This window comes from Macaca fascicularis, chromosome 14, assembly GCF_037993035.2.
Source record: "Macaca fascicularis isolate 582-1 chromosome 14, T2T-MFA8v1.1".
In the NCBI taxonomy this organism is placed as follows: Eukaryota; Metazoa; Chordata; class Mammalia; order Primates; family Cercopithecidae; genus Macaca; species Macaca fascicularis.
In genome coordinates this window covers 101,530,185-101,544,555 of record NC_088388.1, presented here as the reverse complement: position 1 = coordinate 101,544,555, position 14,371 = coordinate 101,530,185, and the positions used below count along the sequence as shown (strand labels likewise).

At 37.5% G+C, this 14,371-nt stretch overlaps 1 protein-coding gene and 1 long non-coding RNA gene across 3 annotated transcripts in view; one reads left to right on the top strand and one right to left on the bottom strand.

Moving 5' to 3' along the window:
* The window catches only part of LOC102139033 (uncharacterized), a 270,410-nt gene that overhangs the window by 191,137 nt on the left and 64,902 nt on the right, over positions 1–14,371 (bottom strand). The gene's annotated exons all lie outside the window — the stretch shown is intronic.
* MMP7 (matrix metallopeptidase 7) lies at positions 3,466–13,816 on the top strand. The gene is made up of 6 exons (XM_005579462.5): positions 3,466–3,620; positions 6,199–6,425; positions 6,511–6,659; positions 9,256–9,384; positions 10,942–11,103; positions 13,546–13,816. Exons 1-6 carry the CDS (start codon positions 3,504–3,506, stop codon positions 13,572–13,574), a joined length of 813 nt encoding a protein of 270 aa, XP_005579519.1. The 5' UTR covers positions 3,466–3,503; the 3' UTR covers positions 13,575–13,816.

Below are 14,371 nucleotides of genomic sequence, written 5' to 3'. Positions count from 1 at the left end.
TATTGCCACCCTAGAGCACGAGCTTCTAAAGGCTGGAAGTGGGACTTGATTCCACTGGGTCTTTTTTCACTAATTACAATTTAGATGAACAAGAGATTTTTTTCCTCCTTATTCAAGAGTGAATATTAAAGGGAGTTACTAAAATTCATTTAAAGTGTTTGTAATTTCTAATGCTCTTTGAATTGCTAAAAGTAAACAGAAATGTAAAATACAAAATCTAGAAAATACCTTTTTTAAGACTTTATTTTTTTAAAGCAGTTTTAAGTTCACAGCAAAATTGAAAGGAAAGTACGGAGATGTCCCGTATACCTCCTGCCCCCACACATGCATAGCCTCCCCCATTATCAACATCTCCCACCAGAGGGGTTCATTTGTTTCTGTGTGTGTGTTTTGTTTTTTGTTTTGTTTTTTGTTTTGTTTTGTTTTGTTTTGTTTGAGACAGAGTCTCCCTCTGTTGCCCAGACTGGAGTGCAGTGTCATGATCTCGGCTCACTGCAACCTCCACCTCCTGGATTCAGGTGATTCTCCTGCCTCAGCCTCCTGAGCAGCTGGCATTACAGGTGCCCGCCACGACACCTGGCTAATTTTTGTACTTTTAGTAGAGACAGGGTTTCACTATGTTGGCCAGGCTGGCCTCAAACTCCTGACCTCAGGTGATCTGCCTGCCTCGGCCTCCCAAAGTGCTGGGATTACAGGCGTGGGCCACCATGCCCGGCCTACATTTGTTACAATTGAAGAACCTACACCGACACATCATAATCACCCAAAGTTCATTGCATTTGTGGTCACTGTTGGTGTTGTACATTCTGTGTGTTTGGACAAATGTAAAATGACATGAATCCACCATTATAGTATTACACAGAGTAAATGCACTCCCCCAGAAATTCTCTGTGCTTTGCCCATTCATCCCCCAATCCCACGTCCAGCCCACACAACTACTGATATTTTTACCTATTTTTGCCTTTTCCAGAATGTTATATAGTTGGAATCATACACTAAGTAGCCCTGCAGATTGCTTCTTTCAGTTAATAATATGCATTTAAGATTCTTTCACGTCTATTCATGGTTTCACAGCTCATTTCTTTTTAGCACTGAATAATATTCCATTGCCTGGATGTCCCGCAGTACATGTATTCATTCACCTACTGAGCGACATCTTGATTGCTTCCAAGTTTGGGCAATTATGGATAAAGCTGCTATAAACATCCATATGTATGTTTTTGTGTAAACATAAATTTTTATCTCCTTAAGATAAATACCAAGGAGCACCATTGCTGCATCATATGGTAAGAGTATGTTTCATTCTGAAAGAAACCATCAAACTGTCTTCCAAGGTGGCTGTACCATTTTTCATTTCCACTAAAACATCCTGCATTTGCCACCGTCAGTGTTCTGGATTTTGACCTTTCTAATAGGTGTGTAGTGGTATCTCATTACTGTTTTGATTTGCATTTCCCCTATAACATATGATGTGAAGAATCTTTTCATATGCTTATTCACTATCTGTATATCTTTTCTGGTAAGATGTCTGTTAAGGTTTTAGGCCCATTTTTAAAATCAGATTGTTTGTGTTCTTATTGTTGAGTTTTAAAAGTTACTTGTACATTTTGGATAACAGTCCTGTATTGGATATGTCTTTTTTTTTTTTTTTTTTTTTTTTTTTTTGAGAGTGTCACTCTGTCACCCAGGCTGGAGTGCAGTGGAGTGATCTCAGCTCACTGCAATCTCTGCCTCTGAGGTTCAAGCAGTTCTCGTGCCTCAGCCTCCTGAGTAGCTAGGACTACAGGCACGCATCATCATGCTTGGCTAATTTTTGTATTTTTATTAGAAACAGGGTTTTGCCATGTTTCCCAGGCTATCTCAAACTTCTGAGCTCAGGCAGTCCACTGGCCTCAGCTTTCCAAAGTGCTAGAATTACAGGCATGAGCCACTGCACCTGGCCACGGATGTGTCTTTGCATTTATTTTCATCCAATCTGTGGCTTATGTGCTCACTCGCTTGAGGAAATGCCTTTTGATTTTAATTCAATGCAAATATTACCAAAAACCTGATATAATTTCATTTTTAGCTGATTCGAGTTCATAAATATTCATTATTCTACAAATATTTATGATGCACCTTATCATATGTCAAACTCTGACTAAGGATACCAATTGCTCTAGTTAAACTGTGACCATACAGAATCAAGATGTCTCTGTAAAGAGAGCAAATTTAATTAACTGATCTGAAAATTTTACCTTTGCTGGCTCACGGTGCTCAACTACCGTGTAATTTAAGTGACATGTGATTAATTAAATTTTTTAGCTCCAGTATATTTGGAGTGTTTCCCATGATGTATTAGAGTCAAAAGCCATGGTGCTCTCCCAAGTAATGTATAATATAATAAAGGAGACAGACCTATTACAACATGAATAGGCAGTGCAGTGGGATAGAAAAAGCACTAAGCTACTATCTGTGTGAGCTGAGAGAAGTATAGTAAGTTAAATTGTCATCTTGGCCTCAGTTTCATCTTTGGTAAGAATAGAGTCATTGGGCTAGAATCTGTAGGTAATGGATTCTTACTGCTATACGTAGAATAACCATTTTGTGTACTAAGGACCAATGCATCCCTACCTGTAGCTGGGTAGCAGCCAGAGTCAGAGTGATTGGAAGAAAAAAAATGGATACAATGATTTCCAAGTTGAAGGTCTAGCTTTGGAAGAATCTGTGACTATAAAATGAGAAGCAGAATAAGTAAGCCAGATGAACAGTTAAGCCCATGCTTGTAGATTTTTGTTGGCTTCGTATTTTTTCATGTTTATTTCAAGAAGAATTAGAGGCAGTGTTCACCACTAAGAAAAGACATAAACTGATTAAAAGGAGACCCAAAGAAGGGAATTATCACTGCTCTGCCAAGGGACCCGGAAGGTGAGGGGACACAACACAGTTCTATGGTCGCCATTAATCCACCCGCACAGCAGCATCTCCATCTGCCTCCTGCCATCTTTCCCCTGTATAGAGAACGACAGGATGTTGGTGATGTTCTATTTCTTGACTTTGGTGACTGTTACAGTCTTTGCTTAATTATATTTCATTATTTATATGTTTTGTGCACTTTTTCATACCTTTCAATTTTAAAAAAATCCTTTAAAAATATATGGTACAATCATGTCCTGAATGATGCTTCCCTACATTTTTAAATTGAAAAGACCTATGTGAGCAGTCATTTGACTTTGGCAAACAAATGAGGTTTCTCATGGATTCAATTTTTGCGGCAGACAGAAAAAAAATCCTTTGAAAGACAAATACATTGTGTGCTTCCTGCCAATAAGGATGTAATACTTCCTCGTTTTAGTTAATGAAAAATAACACATACTTTCAAAGTTCTGTAGGCTCTAAAAAGAAAGAAAACACTCAAATGAGTCACCTATTTCCACATTCGAGGCTCAGAAGCTATATAAATTTCTGCAGTCACTAGCAGAAAACACCAAATCAACCATAGGTCCAAGAACAATTGTCTCTGTATGGCAGCTATGCGACTCACCGTGCTATGTGCTGTGTGCCTGCTGCCTGGCAGCCTGGCCCTGCCGCTGCCTCGGGAGGCGGGAGGCATGAGTGAGCTCCAGTGGAAACAGGCTCAGGTATGTCACAGCCCACTTACTTGGGGTTCCATTCTTTTGCCATCTACATTAAGAAATGTGTTTTTCAATTATTTCCCTTCCCATGTTAGCATTGCAGTGGAATTTTCTTTGGGGTAGTTTTTCTGATTATAAAAGCAATATATGTTTTCATCAAGTAGCCATTAAAAGCAGGTTTCAGAGTCTGCTCTAATCGGGCTTGAGTTCCAACCCTCCACTCACTATGTAGATAGACTCAGGAAGGTCATTAAACTTCTGCAAGCTTCAGGTTTCCAATTTGGAAGTTGGAGATAAGCATGGTATCAACCAAATGAGGGTATTGTAAAGCATTTAACACAATACCTGAAACATTGTTTAAATTAAGTTCTTATTTTTATTTACTATAACTTGAGATTCTTTTTCTATAGCATACAGAATATTGCCTCTTAAGATACAACTTGTAAATATACTGTTTGTATATTTACAAAACTGTTTGTAATGGAGATATTTGAAGTCAGAAAACATGGGTAGAAGTTACAACTCTCCAACAAATCAATGACGATAGACAAGGCATTAACTTTTGACTTTGTTTTCTCCTGTGTCCAGCAGAAAAAAAATACTATGTGTTTTATACCACACGGGGTATTCTAGTAAGTAAATGAGGTGATAACAAAACCGACTAGCATGTATGTAACAATTGTAGATTATAAAGTACTACATATACATTGTGACATTTAATCCTTAGTTCTATAAAAAGAGGAAACCAAGGTTAAATTGATTCGTATACTTATTAGTGGTAGAGATAGAAATCAAGGACAAGTGCTTCTGGTTCAAAAATCATGTTCTTTCCAATATGCTTCTTAATAAGCATCTAATAAATACAAGCAGTCTACTAATTATTATTTGGTCAACTAATGGGATGATTACTCATAAGCATTATTTGTAAATTTAGCTTTAAGCATAAGAAAAGTCAATTTTTAATTTGCATTAACTTAGACTTTTAAAAAGTTCCAGTTATAACAAGTTAGATTGAACCACATGAAGTTACTAGTATTTAACTTTTAAAATCTCCAAAACAGCAATTTTATATGGTTCCACCTAATGAATTCTCCAGAAAGAGTACTTTGCATTTAGTTTCTTTACTTAGAGTGCAGGTTAGCAGAAACTTAGAGTTTCTTTACTCGGAGGGATGTTAGCTAGGTTTAACAAAAAATAGGAAAAGTCATCTCAACAAAGATTTATCAAATCTCACATCCAGAGGGTGTCTTGGTAAAGTCTGTAGCTCTAGAAGGGATTAAATGGGTTATTTGTTTTTAAGTAAAGGATCAGTTATCAATTGTCATGGATGAACATAAGTATTTGTTGTACTTAATGAGACAACTGTTGGCAACAGGAAAAAAGTTACAATATTAATAAGATTTCTTACATAAATTACATATTCCTGAGCTGTCCTAAGACAGGTAACCATTACCATCTACTCAAAATAAACTGCAAATTAGTAAGTCAATGTTTAAATCGTTTTAACAACAGTACTATCAGGCATCATATAACCCTACACATGTTTCTAATGCATAGAAGTCAAAACACTTAAGTTCAAATACTGGCTCCTTCAGTTACTCACGAGGTGATCTTATGCAATTTATTTAACTTCTCTGAGCTGTGTTTCTTCATATATAAAATAGGGATAACAATGCCATACTTGTTTCATAGGGTGGTTATGAGGTTTACATAAAATAAATATGTGAGTACCTGGCACTAGTAAGTGCTTAAAAATGTTCCTGTGAGGTTGCTGTTGTTAGTTCATTCACTTCTGTTGTTGTATTTGTGCTGCTGGATTCCTATTCTCATATCCAGATACTGAGAACCTTTAGAGAAATTCCCAGGAACCCAACTTTGTGTGGAATAAACCTGGGAGACCTACTGTATACTACAATCTCCCAAAGTGGGTTTGACTAGAGATTTACCAGCAGAAAGAGGGAAAAGAGGGCCTAGGAGTCAGGAAAGTCAAGTCCAGTTCTGCTACTAATTTAAGGTGTGAACCTGGGCACATAAATCATTTAGTTGTTATAAGCTTTGGTTCCTTCGCTGGATTATTAAATTGAACTACTTAATAATTTGCTAATATCTTTTCCCAGAGCTAAAATTTTAAGACCCTTTAACTTTTGGCTGGAACTACATCTCAGCTGGACCTTAGAGAGGGCTGGTTGACCTCAGCTCTCCCCCACAGGGTCTATGATAACACAGAGAGAAGGTCCCAGTTGTACCCCTGAGGACAGACTGGTACATGCTTCCTGATTGCTCTTACACACATCCAGGCTTTATAAAGTGTATAGTGTATTTCTGCCCCAAACATTTAAAGGGATTTTTTAAAAACTGAGGGATTCTTTTCTTTTGCTCATGAAATGGCATGCCAGTGCTTCATTAGCAATATTAAATTTTCTCCTCACTAATGCACACTTATTTTACTCAGTGACTATGTAATTATTCTGTCTTCAAATCATTATTTGAATCCACAGGAACCAAAGGCAAGAGATGTATAAGCTTCTAAGATAAAAGAAGATAATAAAAAAGAACTATAGATTAATTACTCTCTTTTCAATAGGACTATCTCAAGAGATTTTATCTCTATGACTCAGAAACAAAAAATGCCAACAGTTTAGAAGCCAAACTCAAGGAGATGGAAAAATTCTTTGGCCTGCCTATAACTGGAATGTTAAACTCCCGCATCATAGAAATAATGCAGAAGCCCAGATGTGGAGTGCCAGATGTTGCAGAATACTCACTATTTCCAAATAGCCCAAAATGGACTTCCAAAGTAGTTACCTACAGGTTAGTTTTGCTCTGGCTCATTTTGGCAAAAACAATGAAGCCTGTTTCCTAAGAGGTCAAACATTGTTTTCTTGTTTGCTACTAGGATTGTATCATATACTCGAGACTTACCGCATTTTACAGTGGATCGATTAGTGTCAAAGGCTTTAAACATGTGGGGCAAAGAGATCCCCCTGCATTTCAGGAAAGTTGTATGGGGAACTGCTGACATCATGATTGGCTTTGCACGAGGAGGTAAGAAAGATTCCTGTAGGCTAATCCTGTGTCCTGTTTTGTTTGTTCATGGTTTATATCAGTGCTCTTTTCTTATGAGGATTAAAATCCTTTAATGAGATTTGATTGGTAGATAGATAGATAGATAGATAGATAGATAGATAGATAGATAGATAGATAGATTTAGTAATATTGTTATAATGTTTATAATCTGGTAATATAGAGCCAGTCTTTACAGGAGCAGTCGGCAAACTAGGACCCACTGAGCCAAATCCAGCCCACCTTCTGTTTTTGTAAACAAAGTTTTACTGGAACACAGTCAGGATCCTTCATTTCCCTATTATCTATGACTGTTTGGGGTCAGGCTGTAACTGTGACAGAGATGACAAAGCTTAAACACTTGTTATCTGATCCTTTACAGAAAGAGTTTGCCAATCTCTGTTTTGTAATGTGAATTATTATTTGTATGTACAGTCAAGAACTGCTTAACAATAGGAATACATTCTGAGAAATGAGACCTTTGGCAATCTTGTCATTGTGCTAACATCACAGACTACACTTACACAAACCCAGGTGATACAGCCTACTATCCAACTAGGCTATATAGTATAGCCTATTGCTCCTTGGCTGTAAATCTATACAGCATGTTACTATACTGAATACGGTAGGCAACTATAACACAATGGCAAGTATTTGTGTGTCTAAACATATTCAAACATTGAAAAGGTAATGCACTGAGCTATGACATTATCACAGCTATTATATCACTAGGCTATAGGAATTTTTCAGCTCCATTATAGTCTTACAGGACCATTGTATATGTGGTCTGTTGACTGAAAGATCATTATGTAGCACATGACTATATGTTTACAATGTATCGAGCTAACATCAATATTAAATCAACAGAAAGAGCTGTAGCTTCCAAAGGCCTCAAGAGGCCCCTGAGAAGTGGTATATAACCTGTTGCTAATGCCTTTCATGTGGCAAGGAAGTAGGAAATGGAAACTTTCATATTAAAGAACTTAAAAATATATAACCCACCAGGGCGTGGTGGCTCATGCCTGTAATCTCAACACTTTGGGAGACCGAGGCAGGTGGATCATCTGTGGTCAGGAGTTTAAGACCAGCCTGGCCAATATGGTGAAACCTCATCTCTACTAAAACAAAAATTAGCTGAGCATGGTGGCGCATGCCTGTAATTCCAGCTATTTGGGAGGCTGAAGCATGAGAATCGCTTGAACCCAGGAGACAGAGGTTGCAGTGAGCCAAGATCACACCACTGTATTCCAGCCTGGGCAACAGAGCAAGACTATGTCTCAAAAAAATATATATGTATATAAAAAATACATATATATTGTATATATATAATACATATATAGTATATATATAATACATATATAGTATATATACAAATATATATGTATATATAAAAATATATACATATATGCAAATATATATATATTTTTATATAAACCCTTTTTTTAGTATATGGGTTATATATATATGTGTGTGTGTGTGTGTGTGTGTATATATATATATAACACATATACATAAACTGTTCTTAATTGCTAGTGTTTCGTGGTGCAACTTTAGAGAAAAATGTTGCCCATTTAGGTCTGTTCTATGTGGAACTGTCCGGCTACTGTAGCTGAAATTTGAACTTCAACCCACAATATTGAAAACACTGAAGAAAATGCTATGGGAAAGCACTAATCATAGCACTACAAGTTTTTTAAGAGCTAGATAAACTGGACCGGCCTCATATCACCTTGAAGATAACCAGCTCCGCATCACAAATTAAAGGACTATCAAAAGCCATTTTAAGAGATCTTGAGCATGGCTCTCTAAGAGACTATTTACTATGCCCACAAAGAATAAGCTAGGTTTTTAAGAAAAAAAAAAAACATATGAAATGGTGTACAAATTACCTGCCAAATGCAGTATTCATATTCATTCTCCCTCCCACCACCCTTTGACAGAGCAAAGTGGTCAAATTTAACAAAAGCTTAAATGCAACCCTAAGTTAGATATAACTGCATTTTAAGTCCTATATCCAGTAAGCTTTCAATATATGGTGATTATCAGTGATGAGCAATGATTCTGTGAAAGGAAAAAGTGTCTGGGCCAAGAAAGCACCCCAACTACCCTGTGAATGCAACTGACAGCGTGTAACAATGCCAGCTACTTGGACTGGGCTGCTTTTTTTTTTTTTTTTTAATTTATTTTTTGAGATGGAGTTTCACTCTTGTAACCCAGGCTGGAGTACAGTGGCATGATCTCGGCTTACTGCAACTTCCACCTCCTGAGTTCAAGCAATTCTCCAGCCTCAGCCTTCCAAGTAGCTAGGATTACAGGCATGTGCCACCACGCCCAGTTAATTTTTGTATTTTTAGTAGAGATGGGGTTTCACCATGCTGGCCAGACTGGTCTCAAACTCCTGACCTCAGGTGATCCACCCAGCTCAGCCTCCCAAAGTGCTGGGATTACAGGCGTGGGCCACCGTGCCTGGCCTGGACTGGGCTGCTTTTTCTAGCCTCAATAATCATATAAACTGAAAAATAAAATTATTGGAGAAAAAAAATCAGTCACTAAGAACAATCACTCCGTTTTCTTTCAGCTCATGGGGACCCATACCCGTTTGATGGGCCAGGAAACACGCTGGCTCATGCCTTTGCACCTGGGCCAGGTCTTGGAGGAGATGCTCACTTCGATGAGGATGAACGCTGGACGGATGGTAGCAGTCTAGGTATAGCATCTCATGTCTCTTCTACTCCACATCCTTTTTAAAATCCTGGACTTACACTAAGTTAAATAATTATTTTAATTTATAAGTATTGAGCCCTTGCTAAGTGCCAAACACTGTACTATATGCCTGAAATGCATTATTTCATGTAATATACTCATAATGCTACACATACAGAAGATGGACACTCAGGCTATGGAGTCAAGCAGCACTGGTCCAATTTGCTGTACATCTACCAATTACTCTGTGTCATTGGGCAAGTTATTGAATTTCTCTGAGCCTCAGTCTCCTCCTCTGTGGAATGGGAATATAAATAGTTCCCACATCAAGGATTCTTTAAATTAAATGGGATAATGCCTATATAGTGCCTGGAATATATTAATAATTCAATAAATTATAGCTCTTTCTTCATATTTCCAAAAAATACATGCTCCAAATGGAAAAGAAAGAGAAGTAGAAACTACGATATTTAAGAAGTATACACAATTCTGGAATTATTCACTATTTTCCAAAAAGAACCAATCCATGACTTAGTCTATCATATTTATCATTTTACATGGTAGGATATTATAGGCACATCAGAGAAGTAATGGAGAAGACTCTGGCATAAAAATCCCAACTAGAGACAATTTAAAAACAAAAAATACAAAAAAAAAAAAAAAGGCTACCAACTGGCCCTAAAAGGGAAATTTGTATTTGTGTTTGGCAAAGGGAATTCACCATAGCTTGCTGCCTTGCTTTGAAAATCTATGTAAAATTGTGATGCTGCCTCCCATTCACATCTAGCATATTCTTTTCATTCTTTTTTCTTCCCACTTAAGGTAGGTTAAAGGCAGTTTCCTTCAATTCAATGCTACATCACCAGAGCTCTGGCCACTCCTCAAACTCACAGGCTCACATCTTCCACATACTTGCAAAGCCTTTCAATGAGTCTGAAGGAGAGCAAAGGATATATGTAATATAAGTTAATGAATCAAAATGAAAGACAAAACTCAGCATTGCCTGGAGATCCTGCCTTTCAATCTTCACTTTCTCAAAGCCAACTTTCTCTCCTCTGATATCCAAAGTCACTAACATTTATTGAATGGCTGTGACTTCCCAAATATTGTGAAACTCTAGTTATCATGACAAATCTATAGGGCAGGAATTACTGTCTCTGTTTAACAGGTGAGAAACGGAGACTCGGCAACATCAATTAATCTGTCCAGAGTTGTCCAGCTAGTAAGCAGTGGAGCTACATTTCAAACCTAGGTCTTAGTGCTTTTAAAGCCTTTGCTTTCCACTGCAGAGTATTGCTGCCTGAATGAAAGAAGCAAATAAAAAACATTACACATTTTTAAGAAGCAGAAGTAGTGATGAGATTAAAGTACTCCTATTCTGATTATCCTTCTAACCTCTCTCCACTTTTGAAAGCCTAGAAACAAATAAGTAAGCTACCGAGGGCTAAAAATTGGGTATTTTTCTTTAGTTATTTAAATTATGATATCATATATTATATGTAATATTACAATAATATATGCAGCTATTTTTATCATAAGTTTCTCACTTCTTCGGTTGTAGGAATTAACTTCCTGTATGCTGCAACGCATGAACTTGGCCATTCTTTGGGTATGGGACATTCTTCTGATCCCAATGCAGTGATGTATCCGACCTATGGAAACGGAGATCCCCAAAATTTTAAACTTTCCCAGGATGATATTAAAGGCATTCAGAAACTATATGGTAATATTTATTATTTCAAATAAGAGGATTTCACATTTTCTTTTTAGAGTGGGGTAGGAAAAGAAAGGCGAGGAAGTGGGTATTTACCTGGAAAACCACACTGGAACTTATATCAAAAAGCCTATTAAGGGGAGGAACTGGGGACCTTAGATACTTAAAATATAACTAGGCTGTGTTATACCTTGCAGATGTTGATTGTGAGTTTCAGTAACATAGTACAATATGGTAAAATTATGCAAATGATATTGTCAAGATTTTCTTCAAGCTGCCACCCACTGCTCTTCCTCTCTCAGTTTAAATAGTTTATTTAGGAGAGTGTCCCCTGTAGGGGTGGATTGAAGGAACAAAACACCTTTCTTCATAGCTGCCCACTCCTAAAGATTCAACTCTAAATAATTAAAAGTGACCCTACTATTCCTGTTTGCATATACATGCAGAGAAAGTGGTTAACCACGGACAGAAACTGCTTATCATTCCTGGTCTTGATACTTATGTATATCCCATGTCCCAATCTATGCTTTTTTGGTTTAATCAAGTTCCAAATTCAGTTTTTTTAAGAAAACTGATTTGGATTTACTGAATTGAGTCAGCCAAAAGTAGAATTTGAGAAAGAAATCAAAGGACAAGAATAAAAACCTCTGTCTCTGGATAAAGGTAACGAAAGTAAGGTTCACAGAGGCTAAGTGGACTGTCCAAGGTCATGTGACTGCCAAGTGCTTGAGCCTTGATTCCAAATGAGGGCTATGTGACTTCATACTCTTTCTACTACATATCCCTGCCTATCACTGCCCAGTAAGCTTTTTATCCTAGTAAGGATAAAAGAATACAGAATGGCATATTTAAATCAGCAGATATAACTAAACCTAGCCGTAAAAAAGATCAGGATGAAGAGAATACACTGCAAAAAGATCATATAAGACTCTTCGAATGATCACATGAGCAATGAAAGTGCTTCCACATAATAGAGGATTGTCCTCAAGGGAGAAATATTCCAGTAAGACACTGGATTTAAGATATCAGTTCAACCTAGCATTTACTATAAATTAGCATGTACCAAAATGTATTCTCAGAACACTAGTCCTACAGGGTGATTTCCAGATAAGGCGACTATGGAGAAATAAGTTCAAGAAACACTACCTACTATATTTCAGGTACATAGAATATTGGAGAGTATAGACTATTGAACAAACGTTTAACCGAGTGTTTCCTAAATTATAATCCTTTTTACGGGTCTTAATGAGTCCCATAAAATAGTACTTCAGAGAACGCACTTTGGAAAATGCTATGTAACTATTCCCAAAAGATCTGACTTAACGAACCACTGCTGTCCAAACGATTCACAAAATGCTGACTATTGTTGGTAAAGCTATCACCAAGAAAACTGAAAATACTACCCTCCCCTTACAGAAAACTGTGAAACTCATGGAATATTCTACAGCAGTCTGTAAATATTTTAGAACCCTAAGAAAAATACAAAGAGAATAAAGAAGATCCGAGGCATACTGATTAAATTTAATAGGAAGAAAAGAGACTAGTGCATTAAAACCTTAAGTATTAGACAAAAGGGCACCCCTGGTCAGAGGTGGAAAGAAGTAACTTCTGGACAAATGGAAATAGAATTTAATTATGTAGGCTGTAAATGTAGGGAGTTAATCTAAAACAGAATATGAGCAGAACACATAGATTCCAAAGAAAGTGATTAAGATACAAGATTCCTAATGCTATACTCAGAATGATAAAAATAATAGCTGACTGGGCACGGTGGCTCACGCCTTTACCCAGCACTTTGGGAGGCTGAGGCGGGTGGGGATCGCTTGAGGCCACGAGTTTGAGACCTGGGCAACATGGCAAAACCCCATCTCTACTAAAAATACAAAAATTAGCCAGGCATGAAGGTGTGTTTCTGTAGTCCCAGCAACTCGGAAGGCTGAGGCATGAGAATTGCTGGAACCCAGGAGGCAGAGGTTGCAGTGAGTCAAGATCACACCACTGCACTCCAGCCTGGGCAACAGAGTGAGACTCCATCTCAAAAAATAAATAAATAATAGCTAACATGCATTGAGTACTTGCAGTATTCCAAGACTTCACATGGATTGACTCATTTAATTCAAGAATTCAATGAGACTTTATTATCCACATTTTACAGATTTGTAATCCGATGCTAAGAGAGGTTAAGTAGTAAACTACCTAAGGTCACACAGCTAGTAAACTGGTAGAGACAAGATACAAAGGTACCTGAGCCCTGGGCCCACACTCCAGTCAATCCTGCCTTCTTAGCCTCTGGAGGTTGTTCTTCAGAATCTTTGTCCCAGGCACACAGAACTGGGCTGAGTGAATAATAGATTATACTTTCTGTGACATTTCCTTTGTCTGTATAATCTTAGGATGGTTTTTATGCATTTTCTACACATCAGAATGTTCTCTTTTTTTTTCTCTCAATAGGAAAGAGAAGTAATTCAAGAAAGAAATAGAAACTTCAAGGAGAACATCCATTCATTCATTGGATTTTATATCATTGTTGCACAATCAGAATTGATAAGCACTGTTCTTCCACTCTGTTTAGCAATTATGTCACCCTTTTTTATTGCAGTTGGTTTTTGAATGTCTTTCACTCCTTTTAAGGATAAACTCATTTATGGCGTGACTGTGTCTTACTCATCTATACTAGCAGTGGGTAGATGTCAATAAATGTTATGTACACAAATAAATAAAATGTTTATTCCGTGGTAAATTTATTTATATTTGGGAGCACTCTTTCTATGGCAAGTGAAGACATACTATACAATGAAAAGAAAGACTAGGACAAAGAAAGAATCCCACCACACTATTTTGGGGTCTTCTGCTGCACCTCACCCTTCCACCCAAGAGGGAAGGTAGGAGCTCCACCTCTTTATCGTTCACTAGTGTGCCTAAAGTTACACTAATTTCCCCTTACCTTTGTGGCCCGTGCTCTCACTCTGAGTCCTCTGGAAAAATCCAATTCTTCCCACAAATGTCTGAGAATTTTCAACAACTTACAACTTACCACCTCACCGTCACTTCCAGCTCCAAGTTCCTACCTCCCCATCACCTCCTGATTTTCATGCAACCTCTCCTACTGCAGCCACTCTCCAGGTTCCCTTCCCTTTTCCCCATGCCAACCCAGATATTGGTCTCACCCTATTCTCTTTAACTTTCTACAAACCAGTGCTACAGGCTTCAATGAAAAGGTAGATGTTGCTGGAGATTTGCATAAATAGTGGAATTTTCATAAAATTGAACAAAACTA